The sequence below is a fragment of the Puma concolor genome, chromosome F2, assembly GCF_028749965.1.
Source record: "Puma concolor isolate L17-30 chromosome F2, mPumCon1.1.hap2, whole genome shotgun sequence".
Classification (NCBI taxonomy): domain Eukaryota; kingdom Metazoa; phylum Chordata; class Mammalia; order Carnivora; family Felidae; genus Puma; species Puma concolor.
Genome location: NC_141684.1, coordinates 54,105,677 through 54,127,606, shown reverse-complemented (window position 1 = coordinate 54,127,606; position 21,930 = coordinate 54,105,677). Strand labels below are relative to the sequence as shown.

General features: G+C 41.2%; 1 protein-coding gene, 1 long non-coding RNA gene and 1 pseudogene across 3 annotated transcripts in view; all 3 read left to right on the top strand.

Moving 5' to 3' along the window:
• The window catches only part of LOC147572021 (uncharacterized), a 76,344-nt gene extending 63,839 nt beyond the window's left edge, over positions 1-12,505 (top strand). For both annotated transcript variants that reach the window (XR_015247009.1, XR_015247010.1), the window contains exon 4: positions 12,281-12,505. This is a non-coding gene — a long non-coding RNA (uncharacterized LOC147572021). The remainder of the gene's footprint in view (positions 1-12,280) is intronic.
• Positions 5,783-5,907, top strand: LOC112859808 (U4 spliceosomal RNA; annotated as a pseudogene).
• Positions 12,506-14,743: 2,238 nt separating the features above from the next.
• FABP5 (fatty acid binding protein 5) lies at positions 14,744-18,822 on the top strand. The gene is made up of 4 exons (XM_086695926.1): positions 14,744-14,901; positions 17,399-17,571; positions 17,969-18,070; positions 18,564-18,822. Exons 1-4 carry the CDS (start codon positions 14,823-14,825, stop codon positions 18,615-18,617), a joined length of 408 nt encoding a protein of 135 aa, XP_086552052.1. The 5' UTR covers positions 14,744-14,822; the 3' UTR covers positions 18,618-18,822.
• Positions 18,823-21,930: the final 3,108 nt, after the last annotated feature.

Here is a 21,930-nt window from a genome sequence, read left to right as displayed (position 1 = left end):
CTGATGTACTTTCTTGAAGATGTAAAAAACACAACAGAGAGACAAACAAAATTTTTTAACAATTAAGAATTAAATTATTCATTTCTCTTCAAAGAAGAATTTAAAAGCTCCAATTTATATCCATTTTACATATCAGAAACTAAAACTTCAAGATCTTAATGTTTAGGTGGCATACTGCTGGTTGTCCAGTTGATATAAAAGTTTCCCTATAACATAGCATGCACTAAATTCCCATTCTACATGTTCCTTTCAAGGGATTCTGTGAATATGCAGGAATTATATATTATATATATATATATATATATTATATATATATATATTTAAATATATATAAATGTTACATATTTCTTCCCTTGTCCCTATTTATGCGAATAGTGATGTTCTTTTTACCCTTTCCATTGCTCGTGTCCTTCCCTCTTCTCCACTTTACGCTTTTCCTAGAGACATTCCACTATAAGAGTTCAAGTGAAAGTCATTGAAGCAGGTCTCAAGTCCTCCTGTAGGGGGCACTAGTTATACTGTAGTACCAAGTAAGTCTTAGGGGCATATTGGTTAGATTCTGAAGAAAGTATCTGGAGCCACAGAGAATACCAGCGTCAGACATTTTGAGATAGGCCAGTTATTTGCTGGGGCCAGGACTGTGCTTTTGGTTCATTTTAACACGTAATAGAAACCTTGAGATAACCATATGTTATTTTATTTTTTTTTTTTATTAAATTTTTTTTTTTCAACATTTATTTATTTTTGGGACAGAGAGAGACAGAGCATGAACGGGGGAGGGGCAGAGAGAGAGGGAGACACAGAATCGGAAACAGGCTCCAGGCTCTGAGCCATCAGCCCAGAGCCTGACGCGGGGCTCGAACTCACGGACCGCGAGATCGTGACCTGGCTGAAGTCGGACGCTCAACCGACTGCGCCACCCAGGCGCCCCAACCATGTGTTATTTTAAAATACATGCACATGTAGTACAGTTCCCATTTAAATGGATATTATGATTCTCCTTTAAAGATGAGGACACAGAGAAAGTGACTTCCTTAAGATCATACAACTAGTATGCAACAGAGCTCAATTTCAAACTCTGTTCTCTCTGGCTCCAAATTCCACACTTTTCCCACCCCATGTAGTCTCTAAAAGGAGCCTGCAAATATTTCTTAGTTACATCTCACCTTTGTGGTTGTTACTGTGACCTTGTAATGTAGAAGATCAAAAGTTATTGTGTTCCTTAATTGCTGAACCCAACCACCTCTAGCTGTACTCAGATGGCAGGTGAAAATTGACAGAGTAAAAACTTCCAAGTTAAGTATCCCCTAACTAATTAAAATAACAAGGAACTCTTTTGTAAGCTAGGATTAATAATATATGTAAGAGTTTTATTGAACCATTTACTGTTTTTTCCCTGAGACAGTGAAGATATTTTCAAGTTCTTTCACTAACGCTTCCATTTTCCTTTTAAAATGAAACATTCCTAATTAAAGCCTAACACTAGATAGAGAAAAATGCACAAGTCCTGTGTGTCCAGGTTGGTAAAATATCACAGCACAAACCCACCCGTGTAATCATCTTCTATGTAGATAACTTTGCCAGCGCTCTAAAGCCCCCTCATGCCTTTCCCAAGGGCTCCTCCTTCTCTGCTTCTCAAAAGAAACTGTTGTCTTGGCTTTTATTTTTTTTTTTTATTTTTTAACGTTTATTCATTTTTTGATAGAGACAGAGTGTGAGTGGGGGAGGGGCAGATAGAGAGGGAGACACAGAATCTGAAGCAGGCTCCAGGCTCTGAGCCTTCAGCACAGAGCCTGACACGGGGCTTGAACTCATGGACCGTGAGATCATGACCTGAGCTGAAGTCGGACACTTTACCGACTGAGCCACCCAGGCACCCCCCCCTTTTTTTTTTTTTTTAACGATGGCTTTTAACACCATAGATTAGGGATACCTATTTTTGAATGTTTTTTTTTTTAAGTACAATATTCAGGTTTTTAACCTGTGTGGATTCTTTCACTCAACATTATGTTTATGAAATTTCATCCAAAGGGTTGCAAGTAGCTGTAATTTCATTTTCATTACTGAATGCTGTTCCATTGTATGAATACACCACAATGAAAATCCCAATCTATTGTTCATGAGCATCTGAGTTATTTCCATTTATGGGTTGTTACAGATATCACTACCATTAACAGTTTCACACATGTCTCTTGGTATAAACGTTCACCTTCAGTAGATAATTCCAAACAGATTTCCAAAGTGGTTGCAGCAATTTACAATCTCACCGGCTCTGAATAGGGTTCCCACTTTACATTTTAGTCTCAATTTTTAATGTTTATTAGCAAGATTGGGAGCTCAGAAGCATCACCTCTGTCCGAATGCAGCATAGGGATTTTATATATTCCACCCCAGGTAACTAAGCTGTCTTTGGGGTCTCTTGTCATTGTGAACTACTCCCTAAATGTAACTGTTCACACCCTGGCTGGAAGTGTATGCTATGAACATAGATAATTTAATAACATATGGCAGCATACCAGCGTGATGATTTCATGTATGAATAACCACTTTAAAATCATGTTAATAAATCATTGTTGATTCACTGGCCTGAAAAGAGCAATGTCAAAGTAAGCCATTGAGAGGATGAGAATTAAGCCTGGACACTGTGCTAAAATGAACACTGAGGTCTTCCTAATGTATCTAATGCTTATCATAGTGTTTGGATGAAAGATATCAGACCTTTTGCTATACATCACTCTAGAAGGTAGCATTAATTAAACAGACAACAGGTGCCTGAAACTTCTGACCCATTTTTTTAAGTAGGTCAAAGCCTTTTATTAAAGTTCCTTATAAATCCTAACACTCTTATTTCAGAAATTCTTATGAACTATTCCTACTTTTTACTCAGGTAAGAGAAAACCTGTGAGATATGATCATTTACCTTAAATAATCCTGGGTCCAGGAACAATTCCAGAAATAAATTCGCAAAATTAAATGTCTATTACTTTAACTTGTCTTTGAAAAGTTCAGTGAGACTTTGGAGATGGTGTGGAGTAGAAAAGAGAATGGCATTCTTAATTTATTTGTAAGTAATGTACATGTATCTATAATTTTTCGTCTTGCTGATGTTAAGGAGAAACTGAACAAGCAAGTTCAACCTGTAGCCTTCAAAGAGAACCTCCCCTCTTTGCCTCATACACCTTAAATGGTTGAAGAAGAAATGGAGATGTAATCTGTCAATAATGAATGGAAGATTAAGAGAGGCTTAATCTCTATCGTATTTCCAGTACCCAAAGTTCTTTTCTCCCCCACAGTTTCTTTAACCACAAAGTCCATTATCAACCTCTTGATTTTCTTTCCTTTTTTTCTCTTTTTTATTACATGAATGGTCACTAATTTCCAAAACGGCATCAGTGTTCTTCATTACCTTTTCTTTGGCCCATGGAGTCATGTGTAGAATGGTGCTGATATCAAGTGTCCGGTGATAGCAAAAAAAAAATAAACACACCCAGTAACCTAAAAGTGAGGTATTCACGTTCAAATCTACTCATGCTGTCTTCTTGCCATTTGCTCTCCACGGCATCCATTGACTTAGTTGATTTAGATAATACATTTGGCATAGACCCTGGCGATTTTTTCAAGAAACACTAGAAATTCTTGGTAGGCAGTGAAAAAGAAGGAAAGCAAGAGTGGGTTAAGTAAGGAAGAGGAAGTATGGGCAAATGAGAGTCCCTCTTGTACATTTTCACAGGCCTAAGTCAGTACACGTGTGACCGGTAGGTTTAAAGAGGAGTCTTTTTATGCAGGCAGAAAGCAGCTTCCTCCTGTCCCTCAGACTGAAAACCCTCTGTCAGGGAAGGGTGGAGACTTCTCAGCTATCTTCCAGTCTGCCCCCCACCCCCACCCCCGCCCCAAGCTACTCTGGCTGCTCTAGAGTTGGGGAAGAGAGGAAAAAGAAAGGGTAGAAAAAGTCTTATTTGACTGGAATGGTTTGATCTGAACCTTATATACGTAAATAATAATAAAAGTAGATATATCTGAAATTTTGCACTTAGTGAATATTTAAAACTGACTTGTGTGTGTGAGCTGTTATTGTGAATCTCATGTGTGAATATCACCTCCCCCACCTTCCCATCACTGAAAATGGCTCACTTGCAGTTTCCTTAACTCCGGAACCCTTCCATCTATTTACAAAACCCCCTTCGGCAAGATCTTGCTGGGCAGAAGGGGGGCTGGGCAGGAAGAATGAAGGTTATATTATAAAATTTGTTCAGGAGTCTAAGTCTGAAAACAATCACTGGCATGAATTTTAATTTTCAACCATTATATTTCATCCTTACATTAGATAACAAATGATTAAAAGGTACAGTTGGGGTTTGTTGTTGTTTTTGGCAATGGCAGCTTTCTTTCTAGGTTGTTAAAGATGTGAAATTAATGGGGCGCCTGGGTGGCTCAGTCGGTTAAGCATCCGACTTCAGCTCAGGTCATGATCTTACAGTCTGTGAGTTCAAGCCCCTCGTCAGGCTCTGTGCTGACAGCTCAGAGCCTGGAGCTTGCTTCAGATTCTGTGTCTCCCTCTCTCTCTCTCCCCCTCCCCTGCTCATGCTCTGTCTCTCTCTGTCTCAAAAATAAATAAAAACTTTAAAAAAATATTTAAAAAAAGATGTGAAATTAATAATATACATCCTTGAAACTTGATTTACTCTCTTCTCTCTTCTTTTTACAGTGAGAAAACAAAAATCCAAGTTTATACAGATATTTTGTAGCAGATTAAATTCTAGAAAGAAGGTCTCCTACATCCTAGGCCACTGTTCTTTCAACATTGTGCCTTTAGGGTGGATACTTTAAAAAATGATTGGTTTATGAGTGATGCTAGTGTTTCTTTGCCTGGCCTATCTTAAAGTACTTTAAATACCTTCTAAAGTACTAAGTCCCTTAGTACTGTTCTAATTCAACTCTTAAACCATCTTTAAAAAAAAAAAAATGCTTATTTTATTTATTTTGAGACAGGGGAGGGGCAAAGAGAGAGAGGGAGAGAGAGAATCCTTAGCAGGCTCCATGCTCAGTGTGGAGCCCGAGTCAGGGCTCAATTCCACAAACCGTGAGATTAAGACCTGAGTCAAAATCAAGAGTTGGATGCTTAAGCGACTGAACCACCCAGGCGTCCCTTAGCTAATCTTTTTAAGATTGTTTTTTCCAGCTTAAGTGAAGGCAGAGGACAACTGATGCCAGAGAAATTGTGACATTTTTAAAAAGAAGTTTAACTAAGGAAACTAAAGGTCCCTTACAGTTTAAATAGTGAGCAAATTGTGTGCGTGTATTTATGACACATATTGTTATGACGATTTCTGGTTTTCCTGAGGAACAAAGGTGGAGGCCAAACAATTGCATAATTAATGATAGTGTTAAATTCTCCATGCTACTTAAAATCCGTATACTAGCATTGCTGTAATCATCAATTCGTAAACCAAATATGAATTGATAGAAAAATTTAAATTCTAGGCCATTCCTCTTGCCTTATTTTTCATTTTAGTATTTCTCCCTATAAAGTATTCTTTAAAATGCTTAAGTAATTACTGAATACATTTGGCATTCTTGGTAAACATAGGATTTGTGGTTATGGTATTTCTTACTCTGGAAAGACTTTATTCAGGCACCAACTGCAGTTAGATTATGCAAGTATTCTAATTGCTTTGAGTGGAAATGATTCTTTTTCAGAACGTTTTGTAGTAGTCCTGCTAAACAACTTAAAGTCATTATTTGGTCCTTCCTAGCCTCTAAACTTATTCGAAATTGAAAACGTAGCTTTGCGCAATGGCAGTTTCGTAGCCAATGAGGTTTATCCGAGGCGCGATTATTGCTAATCGAAATTGAAAATGTAATTGGAATTATTCTTCTTTTTCAATATTATTTTTGCTGTAACTCATATCTCTCTCTTCCTCTCTCTCTCTCTCTACACAGACACACACACACACACACACACACATGCACGCATATACACATGGATACACATAACATATTTTATAGAGTTTTATTTATAGTTCTCTCTCCCAGGTATTTTATATATAATACATTTGTGTATCTAAGCAATTTTTTTATACTGATGAAATATCATCATCCAATACTTACAGGCTTATAGAGCCACCACGGAAGAATAAGTGAGCAAGCATTTTGTTATTTTAGAGGGTCAAACTAAGACCAATATCTAGAAATTACTGGAAGCAGATCTCAGCACAACAGAGATTATGGCTTTCTCCCAATCAGAACTATTAAAACATAGAAATGGCTTCTTGGTGAGGAAGTGAGGCCTCTATTAACAGAAGGATTTAAGCAGAGCCTGATTTTATTTGTATTGAGAGAATCCTAATGGGCTTTAGTTGAAGTAGAAGACATCTATAATTCCTCCAAACTCTAGGATTTTAAGATTCTTCTTTTGTTCTGAACCCAAGTCACAAATCCATATTCAGAAATGCAACTGTATAACTTTAAAGGATTCGCTAATAATATGTCTGCTCCAACAACGGCTAATTGGGTCCCGATCAGGTCTGACCAGGAATTACTGCCAAAATGTACAATTAAAAATTATACAATTTGGGTGCGGGCACCAGAGATCAAGTGTTACTTCTGAATCTGCGCTGGTGACTTGAACTAGCTAGTTTCCCTCGGAGCACCGAAGTCTTAAGGCTTTGGGTGGAGAAAGATTGGGGTGTGAATGAGCTAGAGTCTTGCCCTATGAAATGAATGGCTGCAGCCACTAGGTCAGTAAAGCTTAAAGCAAAAGGAAACCTGTTACATTTCTCACAAGATTTAGTGTCACTGTTCATATTTATTGGAAAGTGACAAATGAAAGGTTTACTGAATTCTGAAGTGATTTTTATTTTAATCATTTATATCCTCACCTGCTTTCAAGTGACATATTAGATTATATAGATATTAGATAATATGAGATATTATGATTTTCTGTTCCATAATGAAACCAAACTTTTGTTTCTGTAAATATACATTAAGAATGTCAGCCAAAATGCAAATATGCAATGCAATGGGGTGACAGTCAATTAAAACAACATTTTTTTCCATATAGTAAATGACATAACTAACTTCCATATAGTAAGTAACATTTAAAGGGACACTAGTAAGTGACATTCTTTCCTGTTTCTAGAATCTGGTACTATTCTAGAATAGAAGAAAAGAGTTTCAGGATATAGTTCAGTGTAAGGGGTTCTTTGCAAGACTGGTTTAGGTCCGTAGCTTCTAAGAGGATTTGTTATGATGCCTCTATCAGTTGTTTGTTTGTTTTAGACTGACTAGAGTTTTTACTACTTTGTATGATGTACTGATAACGTAGCTTTAGAAGTGATAATATTTTATACCATGTAACAAATACAATAAAACTTATCATAACAGAACCATACTCTTCCCCTATGAACCAAGTATAGTTTCTACTGAAAGCCAAGGGCATCAGAGCAGGTGTAGTAAAATCATTGCACTTTGTTGCTGAGTCTCTTCTCACAAAAGAGGATGTCAATGACATGAGCAAGGAGACACAGCAGGTTTTTCCGGTCCTTACCCATCTGGCTGGGGCGGTACAGAATCCCTGTTTTGACTTGTACACTGGCAGATTTTATTATGCAAGCTGTGTATCTCAGCATTCGCCACAACCTTGGGGACAGCCAAGTGTCACTTTATTCCCGAGTTCATGGTGAAGAACTCACTTTAAAACACAGGGAGAGCTGGGTAGTGATATAGGTTGCATCACGGTCTCTAACCCAATATTTCTTAGATAAGATCTTTCTAACCAGCTGATTAGATGGTGGCTTTGTGGCATTTGGCACGTTCATTTTCAACAGGATGTATCTGTTTAGTACACCCACCTGGTTCCTGTCAAAGAGATGACCCATTCAGAGAAACAAACAAAAATCTAGAGTTTCCGGGATACAATTGAAAGCAATAGGACTATGTACCCCCTCACCCCCCAAAAGATTGTGTGGTATCTTCTCAGGAAATTCACTTAATATTATAAAGATAAAATGAATTCATCTGACATTTTCAAAGACATGTCATACTTGGGAATTTTCTGAATGTTCTGAACTAAAACAGAAGCTTTTTAATAAATGTTGGTTAAATGAAAAAAAAAGAGGGGGGGAGTTCCTTAGCTGATGTAAGTTTAGGTTAACAAACTCCTTGAAGACAAGGACTAGAATCCAGTCCACATAATTACTAGGTGGTCTAAAATCGTAGGCTGACTTGAATCAAAGGAATCTGTCTTGTGTGGAAAGCTCTGCTGGCCCTTCATTTGTGAGCGAGCAGAGTAGTCCACACATGACATATTATTTGCACAATGTCGTGTGAGGAGGGAAAGGCTGACTATGGTCCCATAGCACTTTTTCCCATGAGATGATACTAGAGTGCCACAATAATGCTGTACTTAAAAATTAGGCTTTGGAGTTGCCCCATAGGTGAGAATTAAATCTCACAAGTCTTCCTCCAACATTATTCAATCTGAGATACTTGGAGTGAAAGAGAGCACTGTTTGTAATTACACCAGGACAACACAACATCTTGACTATACAAAAAACAGTGTGCTCAATTCTGCTAACCCACCAATGCAGAAGGGCCATTAGGAACCCCGGCTTTACCCTGAGGGATTCCTATGTCTTTTGAGGCTGCAAAATAGGTGACAAGATTTGAGATTTGTAGCACAAATATTCTTTATCCCACCTCCTCAATTAGACCCAAACCAAGATCATGGTTGCCCTCCATGGTAATACCTACTCGGCCTCCCTGTTCCTGTATGAAATCACAGCTTTTAGCCAACCCAGAAAACAAAATGCGGTTCACTGGAAACTCAGATGGGTTTCTTATTCTTTGTTAATGTGTGAGTCACTTAACTGAGATGCTTGTGCTGTAAAAGGAGGAATGCGGGGATACGAGAGGCAGGACAGCACAGGGAAATGTGTGAGAGTAAAACCAACCTTTCATTACACGCTGTTGAATTTATACCTTTAAGTGTGGTCAATGCAATGTGAACAAAAAGTGTCCTATGGTGTTTACAACTGGACGAACAAGAGGTATCCATCGGGTCGCTTGACTCCTTTAAAGCAGGGCACAGAATCAGCTTGGTGCTGTTTTGCGGACACAGTGTATGTCTCTGAGGGGTTACAGAGTAGCTCTTCCTACCACTAAGTAAAGACGACCAGAGTTAGGATTGAGAAGGTGTCTTCAGTCAGATTTAGGTAGGCTATTAAATTCTGACGATTTTTCTTAAAAGCTAATTCAGACGAAAGGAAGCTATGGGCCTGACCCATCAGGATAAATGGCCCAGAAGCAAGCAACCCTGTGGTTTTGACTTTAAAAATCGAGTCTTATGGAGATATCTGGGTGGCTCAGTCTGTTAAGCGTCTGACTCTTGATTTTGACTCAGGTTGTGATCTCATGGTTTGTGACACTGAGACCCAAGTCGGACTCTGTGCTGTCAGTGTGGAGCCTGTATGGGATTCTCATTCTCTCTCTCTCTCTCTCTCTCTCTCTCTTTCTGCCCCTTCCCTGTGTACTCTCTCTGTTTCTCTCAAAATAAATAAACTTAAAAAAATAAAAATCCAGACTTAAGGATAAATATTAATAAAGAAAAATGATCAAACTGTGTTAGAATCTGGGGGAAAATACTTAAAGTATACTACATGGAAAGTGAGACTGAAAAAATGGGGAAGTATAATTTGCAAGGAGAGAATTTGGCCTCTTCCCATGGAAAAATCTGATTTGGAGGTTTTTTTGTTTTTGCAATTTTCAAAGGGTAAAGCTACCCTTTATGAACTTGTCTGTGTGCCTGGGGCTGGACCAGCCCCAGACTTTGTATATAATTTAGTGCATATTGGGAGTGGCAGTTTGGCTGGAGCTGGGCTTGAGGAGATTGAGGTAGCTAAGGGATTTGTTCTGAGGCTGTGCTGCCTGGTAGGCGCAGTGTTTTTACTAAGATTTTGTGCTTGTTGGGGTGAGTTTACAAGCATCTTCCCGCTCTATTTCAAGATGCCCCCTTACATGTCGTGTTTTAGATCCAGAATACTTTGAATACCACCCACATGAGGCATGAAAGGGCTACGTATTTCTGCAATCCGTTGCCATGAGCTAATGGCAAATGTCATATCCCAAACTATAAGTCTGGACAGTAGAAAGATCTATGTCGGCAAGCAAAATGGATTGATCTTACGCTGAGCTGAGCCACCATATCCCCTGCCTTATTTAAAACCAACAGCATTTTATTATACCTTCAAAAAATTTTTATAACTTCTCCTGTAACTTTTGCAATGTCTCATTTTCTCTCTATTCTCACATCCAGTTAATTTAGCAAGCACATACTTCTGATTAATTATTTAAGCAACTAGAAAGTTTTCGTGGTTACCCATTTACAGGCATGTTGGGTAGGAATCAAACTACTTTAAGTAAAAAGACAAAATTCGTAAAGTAATTCCATTTTTATAAATGCTTTCATGAGAAATAATTTCATTACCAAACATAAAAGAAAACAACTTTCCACTGGTGGAATGGTGGCTTGCCGTGGCTGGAGATAAGTTAATATTCCGCGTGTTCCTTAAGCTGCACAGCTTGCTGACCTTATTCTCATCTGGGAAGTTTTGCTGCTACAGACAACTGACATGATGCAGATCCTTGCTCTATCCACTTACTAGGATTTTCTTTTGGAACTGATTCCAAATGGGGTTTTCTTAAGGAATATCTGGTTTTCGGCTGGGTATGCAAAGCATGGAAGGGCAGGACATGGAAGAATCAGGGTCAGACAACTGGTTAGAAGATTTAAGAAAGAAATTAGATTGAAATAAACACGGTATCCATCCTCCCTACCCCATTCGAAGTCTTCTTTTCCAGCGAGCAGCCAGAAAAATAGCTACCTCAGGTTAATTAGAAAAAAGTCTCAATGTTGAGTACGATGGGTTTTGGAGTGAGTTTGTCCGATTTCCTGTCTTTTCTATATGTTTTTATATTTTTATGGAGATATAATCGGAAATCCTCATGTAGGGAAGTGAAAGTCACTCTGATGTATCAAAACCATATGCAAGTTCTTGCATACTTTACAGCTTTGCTATTCAAAGCATGGTCCCCAAACCAGTAACAGCTTCACCCGGGAGTTTGTTAGAAATGCACGATCTTGTGTCCTGCTGTGCAAACTGCTGAATCTGTATTTTAACAAGATCCCCGGGTAGTTTGTTTGCACACTAAAATTTCAGAGGTATTGCTTTATAGTGTTCTCTTTGCCCATTCCCGGCCTCCTTTTTGCTTAATCTGCCCATGTGCTTAGAAAAGAGTCAGTTGTCTGAACATGGATTGCTTTGCGTATTTGCTGCAATGATTGCTTTTGATGTGGTGCTCTTTCTCAACCAGGTGCAAACTTTTAGGCCACCAGTGCTTGGGGTCCTTAGGAAATGATTATGTGCTATAATCAGCTTTGTGGGAGGCACATTTATCTACTCAAACTGTAATTAGGAAGTTGTGTTTAAATAAAATTACACAATACACACCAAACTTTTGTGTGAGATTGTGGAATGTGAAGCTGACCAACTACTAACATTCATCAGAGAAAACCAAAGAGAAATATTCTGTTTCACCACTAGGTGGAAATAGAGTAATTGTGAGCATATTTTTCAGGGCCATGAACGACTACAGGAGGTAAGCTGAAAGGAACCTAAGAAATCATTTGGTGTAATTCTTACCTCCTTAATTTCAGAGCTGAGAAAACTGAGTTTTGAGAGATATTAAGTGAAACTGCATCTGTCTTACAAATGGTAGGCCTCTACAGCTGCAGATGGAAGACTTGCTGGTAATTCTTGATCCTTCAACCATTTTCATCTATATGAATAATGTGTTATTAGTCCTTCAGCATGACCAGCACAGTCACTTACATTTGTCAGGATAGGTTTAAGATAAAACTATTTTTCTTTGTCCCTAGATTATATATTTAGTAATATTTATATATTTAGTAATATAATCAATCTCAATCAAGCGGCAATGCTCCCTTTTTGCAATAAAGAGATATACTCAACTATCCCATAGAGTCATGCAAGATTTAAATCAGATTTGTTTTTACAACATTTTTGGTTTTTACATTGCATATTGGGTTCAAGTTAAGTAGCCTAGAACAGAACTTCAGTTAGCAGGTTAAGGAAGTAGTTAATGTTTTTCAGAACTTGAAATCCATTACCATTATTTTTAAGAAAGGAAGGGAATCTGAATTTAGGGCTTGAGGGACCTTAGAAACAATCTACTCCAATCTCTTTCTGTATATACATTACAGGTGAGAAACATCAGAGAACAAGGGATTAAGTGTGGCGCCCAGAGCCACAAAACAATGACCATGCCCTTCTTTGTTTCATGAGAGACTCGAGCAGGTATTTTGGCCTATATCTTTCTGTTGTTTGTTGGTGTGTGTTAACCACAAAAGGATTATTTCCACTCATTACCTCAAAGAGTGTGTTTAAAAGTTAAGTTTTAGGTAACACTTCTGTGTTCAAAAACTATTTCTTTTTTTTTTTTTTTTAATGTTTATTCCTTTTCTGAGAGAGACAAGAGCATGAGCAGGGGAGGGGCAGAGAGAGAGGGAGACACAGAATCCGAAGCAGGCTCCAGGCTCTGAACTGTCAGTGCAGAGCCCAACTGGGGCTCAAACTCACAAACTATGAGATCATGACCTGAGCCAAAGTCTGATGCTTAACCAACTGAGCCACCCAGGCACCCCTAAAAATGATTTCTTAAGTAGTTATGTATTAAATACCATTTTCCTTTTGATATTTCTGTAACATGGTTGATTATGACAATCTAAATATTAGTATTCCAGGACAGAGTCCTGGTCATTATCACCATGTTCTATACAAAAATGGATAAAACATGTTGAATCAGCACATCAAGCATGCAAGTCCAAACACACAGGAGCCGCCTCCCCAGGAGGCAGGGGCAGCAGGTTGTCCTGAGTGTTTGGAAGCCACCATTTGGATCGCTGACTGAGCAAATGGCCTGTTCAGCTGCCCTCAGAACTTGAACATCTTCCAGCAGTATAGCCTCAGGTGTGGGACATGTGGGCTCTTAATGGCACAACGATGTGGCCTGAGTCACTCAGTAGTAACATGGTACCACAAGGAAAACTGGGGTGACCCTACAATGAGGGCAGGGACTTGAAATAAAAGGGATACAGTGCAGGGGAGTAAATGTTGTGAGGCATGTTGAGAAATGACCAATCTCAGATTTCAGTTTGTTGAGGACATACATGAACCAGTATCTTGGTGTGGTTCTCCGTGAACTCTTAGCTCCATGAGCAGTCAGCTACAGGCAGCCAGGCACCATCCTGTTCCACAAGGTCTGCAGTGAGGACTGGACAGGGATCTGTCCACTCTGCAAACATTCCCTGCCTTATGTCCTCTTTCAAACAATTGAAATAACACTTGCAAAAATTTAGTGGAGCTCAGAGTTAATGGATGTAAAGTAGCCAGGAAGCAGGGTGCCTGGGTGGCTCACCCGGTTAAGCATCAGATCATGATCTCCAGGTCTGTGTGAGTTCGAGCCCCACATTGGGCTCTGTTGTGCTGACAGCTCAGCGCCTAGAGCCTGCTTCAGATTCTATGTCTCCCTGTCTCTGCGCCTCTCCCCCCACTCCCTGTTCACTCTCTCTCTTAAAAATAAACCTTAAAAATTTTTTAAGTAAAAAAAAGTATGGGGAAGCATAGCATCTAGCACAAGCAGACACGCAGTAAATGGACCTTATCTCCATCACGGCAGCTGGCCTCTCTGTGTGGCAACTTTCTTACCTCATCCCAACTCACTCCCACAGGACCTGGGATCACAAAGTCAAATACTGCGACAGGTAGACTTTGAAAAGTAGAACATTCTACACAACACATACAGGGTGTTATTATAATTAAAGGCAATGAGGAAACGCGCTGGAGTCTCAATTCTTGGGAGTCTGAGGACAGACTATGAAGGGCTCACTCAGCTAGGAATAGAAACGAGTGACATTCTTGAATGGTTACCTTTAATAGCAATGACAGTCACTTCAACTGAAACTTCTTAAGGAGTTGTAGTTTGTAAACTGAACCTCCTAGGACATCTTCCCCTGCCCTGTACCTTCTGATAAAATCGTCTAACTCAAATCTAACTCACCGGCCCTGAGGCCCAAACTGGGCATGGGTGGAGGAGACTGGGGGGGTGGGGGCGGTGGCCCGAAGAGGGGGAGAACAGATTCTCTCAGGAAGGTATGGGATGTGGGTTAGTCCGCTAAGAGCAGAGACGAGGTGGGTCAAGAACTCTATCGCTCAGCCAAACCACCACCTATCAACCAATTTCTGCCGCCCAAGCCCTGCTCGGGCTAGTGGATTCTTTAGGGTATTTCGAAGGAAAAAGAGTGGTGGCCTGCAGGGAAAACGGTGCGGCCCAACAGAGGTGGGACCGGGCGCCCCGGTGGCCCCTCTGGCTTCCCGGCCATGCGGAGGCGCTGTAACGTGCAGGCGCTGGCGTCCGGGGCGGCGTGGGGCGCGCCGGGCGAGTTCCCGCTTGCAGGAAGCGCCGGGGGCGGGGGGGGGGGGGGGGAGCCCCGCCATCCTACCGCCGTCCCCGGGCAGGTGGAACGGGTTCGCATTTGGCGACCCGGGGAGAGAGGCCCTGGGGGCGTGCGGGGGGGGGGGGGGCGGGGCGGGAGCGGGCGAGGCGCGTCTCTCATTGGCCTCTCGGTGCCGCCCGGCACGCGCCGCTTTTATAAAGCAGCCACGGTTGCCGGCAGGTCGCAAGTCACGCTCCTGACGCCCCGCTCGGCTCCGCTCGCTCTGCACGCCCGCCCGTCAGCGCCCACCATGGCCACCCTTCAGCAGTTGGTAGGAAGATGGCGCTTAGTGGAGAGCAAAGGCTTTGACGAATACATGAAGGAAGTAGGTGAGGCTCCCGGCCGTGCGGCGCCTGTAACGTGGCTAGCGTGTGTCTGTTCCTAGGTCCCCTTCAGCGTGCTGAGCCCAGCGGCGGGGCGTGTTCGGCTGTACCCCCTGTACACCCATGCATCTCCCATCACCCCCCCACCACCACCACCACCACCACGTGGGCAAGCAGCCCGGAGAGCAGCGCGCGCCTGCCGCCCGCCTGAGGATTCTCGACACGTTCTGTCTCCTGGGCCTCCCGGCTCTGCTTTCCCCTAGCCCACGCGGCAGCCACCCGCACTGCTTCTTGCCCTTGAGCGCGCTCCTCTTCCTCCCACCCCAGGCTTCACTTCTTTCGACCTCCTTCGGGCTGCCCCGTAACTTTTCCCTATTTTTCTCTTCCCGCTACTCCTCCTCCGTCCCCCCGCCACCATCCTGCCTCTCCCAGTCGCCCCGTCGTGGCGGCACCCACTCCTTTCCCACCTTGCGCCGGCACTGCCTCCTCTTTTGTGGCTAGATGGAGCACGGGTTCCCCCACCCCTGCTCTCCTCCACGGGGGCGCGGAGCCGGGGCGCGGTTCCCCGCAGAAGCCCTTTGGAAGGTCCGATTGGGGCTGCCGCTTCAGCTTTCGTTCCGCCCTCGGCTGCCTCTCCCTAAACCTGCCGGGCGCTTGGGTTTGGCACGGGCATCCTCGTCCCCCGCCCTCTTCCCCCCTACCGCGCGGCGCTGAGAGGCGTGGCGCTGGCGACACCGACCTCGTGCTGGCGGTGCTGGCGCTGGCCGCCCTGAGCGCCGCGGTGGGCGGGTGGCCTGTGCCAGGGAAACGGCGAGGCCTGCTGAGCCCGGGGTGGGGGCGTGGGGTACCCTCCGCTGCCCTGCCCTCTGCGTGTTGAGGGTGAGGGGGTTTTACTGGAAAACCGCAGTCAAGCTGCAGAGCCCTCCTGCGGCTGCTTGCCAGCTGCTTGCCAGATGGGTGTGGCCCTGCAGAAGCCCTGGACTGCTTACAGCCTTCCAGGAGTATGAGCCTCCGGAGGAAGATTCCAGTTTTTCCTCTCACTCTGAACTGTACTTGATTCTCTATTATTGTCCTTTTCTAGGCCAGTGGCAACGAGTATGCTCCTTGACACAATGGGTGGATTAGCAAACAAAAATGGACCTTTGTAGCAGGCCACTAGGGAGCTACTATGGAGTGGGATCGAATCCTATAGCGTGGATCTTATCTGGAAAGGGGCTTCCTTTCTGGTGTAAAAATTACTACAAAGACCCTCTATTGAGACCTAGTCCCCCTGGCACTTCAGAAACACTCCTTCTTAGCCTTTATCCAAGACGATGACAGCTTAAGCTGGTTCTGTGGTGAATCTTGAGTGTATTTATGAGACTGTGAGTAAAACTGGAATGCACTATTTTGGTGTGTGTGCTGTAAGTCTATCTAGATCAAGAGAACTCTGGAGAAAGCCATTTACTTCATTCACATCCAGGAAATGTGTGTGTGTGTTCACTTGTGTGAGGACCACATAATGCCATTTCTCTGCCCATTGAAAGTGAATGTGTTTACCAGATGGTTTATTTCCAGGGTTCTAGAGTCATGAAGGTTGTCAAGGCTCAGTTCCTTAGGGGGCAGTCAAGGTGTGGGAAGAGCAGAGCCCTTTGTCCAAAGTGGGAATAAATAATCACTGACTAACAACACAAGGCACCAGCCCCCAAAATGGCAAAAGAGAACTCACCAAGAAGACATTGCAAGCCTAGTTGAATTTTTAATCATTAAGCCAGTGATTTTTGCTTAGGTTGTGGTCTCGTCTGTGAAACCAGGGTTTGGCCTAGATCTAAGTTTCCTTGTAAATGTTAACGTTAAGGAGAAATACAGAGTATAAATTCAATATGATATCAATATAGTAATTGAGTTACACAGCGCTGAAATGTTTACTGTTTTTGAGGGTAAATTTTTCCCAGTTTATTAGCATCATGATTGTGGAGTTAACTCTTAAAAAACTCTTGTGGCATTTGAATAGAGTTGATTTGGATTTTGTGTAGTTATTAGTCAAAGATTTATCCAGGGCCTTGGATGTGTCAGACTGTGTGCTAGAGTCCTATAATACAACATTTGGCAGAATTGAGTAGATAGTTTTAGCAATCCAGATTTCTTCCCTGACTTTCTGAAGGCCAGCATAGCATGGTGGCCAAGAGCTGAGATTTAGAGCCAAACTGTCTGTTCTTTTGGTTCCCAGCTCCATCACTTCCTAGCTGAATGAGCTTCGGTAAGTAACTTCAGTGCCTCATTCTTTCCTCTTGTAAAATGGAGACAGTGCTACCTCTCACACAGTTGTTGCAAGGCTTCCTATTAATCAATACATGTTAAGTGCTGGCACATGGTAAGCACTGGATTTGTGTTTACACTTGTTAATGAGAAGTGAATAAGTGAAAATATGTAGAACATAGCAACTGCAGTTGAATTACTCTATTTGTTATGTAAACCATAGCCTTGGTCTTCCTGTTATTTAACATGGGGTAACATTCTACAGGAGTGGGCATGGCTCTGCGAAAAGTGGGTGCAATGGCCAAACCAGATTGTATCATCTCTTCTGATGGCAAAAACCTCACCATAAAAACTGAGAGCACTCTGAAAACAACACAGTTCTCATGTAACCTGGGAGAGAAGTTTGAAGAAACTACAGCTGATGGCAGAAAAACTCAGGTCAGTCATAACTTAACAAAATCCATTCTAGACTTAACAAAGTCCATTCTAGACTTCTAGAATGATAGATTTTATTAGTAATAGTCTTATTGTTTATGAGCAAAACTTAACGAAAAAGTCAAACTAGTTTATGAACTGAGTTTGACAAATTAGTGAAAGTACCAGCTTCATAACTTAGTGTATTTTGGAAAAATAGTTTAAGAAACATGAGAGAATGAGTGTCTCTTATAAGGGTCTAGATTGAAAAGCATAAACTATATTATGAATAGAGTCGGTATGGGTTAATGAAGTGGACCCAGAAAGGAAAAGATGAAAAAATGTTGATTAAGGAAGTTATGAGTCATGGAAACTCTTCTTGTAACATACTTTGGAAGATTAAAAAGTGTTATTTTTGCAGACTGTCTGCACCTTTACAAATGGCGCATTGGTTCAACATCAGGAATGGGATGGGAAGGAAAGCACAATAACAAGAAAATTGGAAGATGGGAAATTAGTAGTGGTAAGTGCCAATCTCCTTATTAGCACTCATAGTTCACTTAATTGTTCAATATCACTGATCATGAACATGAGAACTTTAGATTTTGCAAATCAGGGCTTTAGTTTGCCATACACACATCATAAGCAAAATAATGGGTTCTAGCTTTTCAAACCCAGGAATTTTAGAATGTATTTTCTGGGGTGCCTGGATGGCTCAGTCAGTCAGATTTCCAACTCTCGATTTTGGCTCAGGTCATGATCTGATGGTTTGTGAGATGGAGCCCCACTTGGGGCTCTGTACTGGGCATGGAGCCTGCTTAAGATTCCTCTTCACTTTGCCCCTCCCCCACGTGCATGCGCGCATTTTCTCTCTCTCTCTCTCAAAAAAAACCAAACCATTTTCTCCATCTATGAAGTAGATTACAAAGTTTCATAAGATGCTGACCCTAGTATTGAACTACTACCATTGTTCTGGGATGCATGACTAACCTAATTCTTTAATATCGTTCTTCTAGGAGTGCGTCATGAACAATGTCACCTGTACTCGGGTCTATGAAAAAGTAGAGTAAAAATTCCATCATCATTTGGACAGGAATTAGCTGTGAGGATGAACAAGCTCAGTTCAATGAGCAAATCTCCATATGCTTTTTTTTTTTTTTCATCACTGCGTTCAATTATCTTTATCACAAACATTTTACATGCAGCTATTTCAAAGTGTTGATTTAATTAGGATCATCCCTTGGGTTAGTAAATAAATGTGTTTGTGCTATGCCAGTGTTGTATGCTTTTTTAAAGTTCATAGGAAATTAGTGTTGAATTTTAATAAGTATGAATTGAATAAATTCTGGAGTAGTCTTGAGGGTCCTAAATTGAGATAAATTTTAGTAATTTATATAGAGAACTACTTCTGTGGCAGATACACTACCAATCATTTAAGCTTGCCCTACACCATTAGAACTTTGTATCAACTCAAAGATCTTAAATTTCTGGCAAAGACTATTCTCATTACAAATTGTTACATAATCTTTATAATTTAAACATTAGAATAAAAGTTAAATTACCATCATTGACCAATGATTATACTTTTAACGGTGCACTTATAGCTATTATTCAGGAATTCTGCAACCCCAAATTCTCTTAACTGATTTTCTGAGGACGTGCCATGTGCCAGGCAGTGATCTAGCTGTTGAGGCATATCTGGGTACAATGTCCAGTCATTGCCCCTCACTGTGAGGAGAAACACCAACTTTGGAAGAACACAATCTGCTCATTAACAAAATCCATAGAAGTAACAGAGTTCTAAAATGCTGCCTGTGTATCTATATAAAGAATAACCAGAATTCTGACGAACCCCTGTTCTCGTTCTCAAACCCAAATGCAAACATCTGCAGTTCACATTTGGAGAAGTAGCTTGTAGACATTGGGCTAAAGCTTTGTATGCATGATAGCCGAGGTAACACTTCAAGGAAGTAGTACCATTATCTCAATTCTGTAAATAAGAAAACAGGTTTCGATTAGTGAATCTGTTAAAGGATATAGGAAGTAGTAGTGCTGGATTGGGAACCTACATCTTATAGAGTATACTCCATGTTCAGTCATTCTGCAACACTGTCTCTTATCAGCTTGTATTAAGATCCCGAGTCTATAAAGTCCCTCAAATGTAATAATTGAGACCTGCGAAACCACCCTCCATGCGTTGAAATGTTAGCTGGTAAGAATCTTCAGGATTGCTGAAAGCTTGCAGTCAGGGAAAGAGCTCAGCTCACTGACACTCCAGCCCTGTGCTGTCCAATATGGAGCCCTAAGGGGCGCGGGTGGCTCAGTTGGTTAAGTGACTCACTCTTGATCTCAGCTCAGGTCATGATCTCATGGTTAAAGAGATAGAGCCCTGAGTTGGACTCTGTGCTGATGCCTGCTTGGGATTCTCTCTGTCCCTCACTCTCCGCCCCTCTCTCACACTCTTGCTCTCTCTCAAAATAAAAATAAGCAAAAAAATATACATGTAGTCATGAGCCACAGATGGATGTTGAGGACTTGAAATGTGGCTCATCTCAGTTGAGATGTGTTGGAAGTGAAATACATATTGGATTTCAGACTTGATACAAAAAAAGGTTAAATTCCTCTTTTTTAAAATATTGGTTGCAAATTGAAATCACATTTTGGATATAGTTGGTTACCTAAATATTCTAAATTAAAAAAAATAATTTTACCTGTTTCTTACTTTTTCTTAACGTGTCTAGGGGAAAATTTTAAATTATGTGTGCTAGCATTTTTGTGTCTGTGTTTTTTTATCGGATGGTGCTGCTCTAAACTTCCTTTTCTATTTGAATTTCCATCTTGCTTATTTTAGTCTTCATGCTAGAGTTCCTCTTCCATCCTCTTTTTCAACTTCGAACAATAGTATACACTTATACAACTCTCTCTGAACCAGACCCTGGACCAAGTACTATAAAAGTTTTGTAGTTCTTAGAACCACCCTAGATTATGTTCGTTAACAATTGTTTTCTGCATTTAGATGAAACTAAAGCTCAGAGTCTAGGTAATGGTCTCAAGCCATACAGTGGATACAAGTCAGAGAACACATAGGAGCACACATTTATCTAACTGTAAAGCCTGTGCTTCTAGCCACCCGGCTCTAATGCCTACACTGCCTCAGTTTATGGACTGTGGAGTATTGCTTGCAGGATAGTAGGCTCATGTACCTTACATGGGTACTGTTCACATTTTGGGTTAGAGAATTTTCTACTGTGCTGGCAGATGGCAAGCGTCCTATGACTTCGCATCCTAAGATCATGGCCACAGAATGCTCATGGCACCCATCAGCCTACCCCAAACATCCCATACACTTCCATATGTCCTATAAGGGTATGTACCATACCCGGTTGAGAACTACTGGATAGAGCAGTGTATCTCAACTCCATGTCACCTGGTGTCAGGTAAGCCCTTCTTTCTGCTAAGCAATCATTTAATGTCACTTGCAAAAGTGACACTTAGCAAAAGATAGAAAGTAGTGCCTTCATTGAGTATTTTTGTTTTCTTTTAAATGGTCATATGCTGGAATGTATTCTGGCTAGTTCTACAACACACGGGATCTCTCGGGGATTCACTTTTACTCCAGATCTATCAGGTCTCCTGTTTTCTATGCTTCAATCCTTTGTTGCTGATAACCTAGTAGACATTTCCTTATAGATGCCATGTTTAATTTCAAACTTGTTTAATCTTCCTAAACTATAATATGATGATGTAAGTGCTTGGGCTTTGGAAGCAGAAAGTCCTGTAATCCAGTTCTGGCTCCCTACCCTTTAAGAACTGTGTAACTTGGCAAATTACTTGACTTCTGATCCTTAGTTACCTACCTTCTTTGTAATAAGATACCACATTGTCTGACTCATAGCATTGCTCTAAATATTAAATGAGATAATGTATGTAAAGCACTTAGCCCAAGGTCCAGCACATAGTAAAGACCCAATGCCTCTCGAGTACTGCTGAATAGAACTTTCTGTGGTGAAACAGGCTATAACATCCGCACTATCCAATAGAGTGGCCACCAGACACGTGTTTGTGGGTATTGAGCACTTGAAATGTAGTAAGTGCAATTGAGGAATTGAATTTTTTATTTTGCTCAAATTTAATCAATTAAAATGTAAATTTAAATACCCATGATGCTAACCTCATGTTTTCTAAAACTGAGTCTCTTAATTTTGATCCCAAACCTACTCCTCTTGCAGTATTCTCCATCTTAGTACGTGGAAATGGCATTTTTCCAGTTCCCAACATGAAAGCCTAGGAGTAATCTTTAATTCTTTTCTTTTTCATACCAAATCTAATCCGTAAGCAAATTATTTCAACTTTACCCTCAGAATATATTTAGAATTCAGTTAC

Excerpts from the sequence above, each read along its gene's own strand:
- FABP5 (XM_086695926.1), top strand. The coding sequence starts at position 14,823 with ATGGCCACCCTTCAGCAGTTGGTAGGAAGATGGCGCTTAGTGGAGAGC. Across the intron at positions 14,902-17,398 it reads CGAATACATGAAGGAAGTAG|GAGTGGGCATGGCTCTGCGA; the intron begins GTGAGGCTCCCG and ends AACATTCTACAG. Across the intron at positions 17,572-17,968 it reads CTGATGGCAGAAAAACTCAG|ACTGTCTGCACCTTTACAAA; the intron begins GTCAGTCATAAC and ends TTATTTTTGCAG.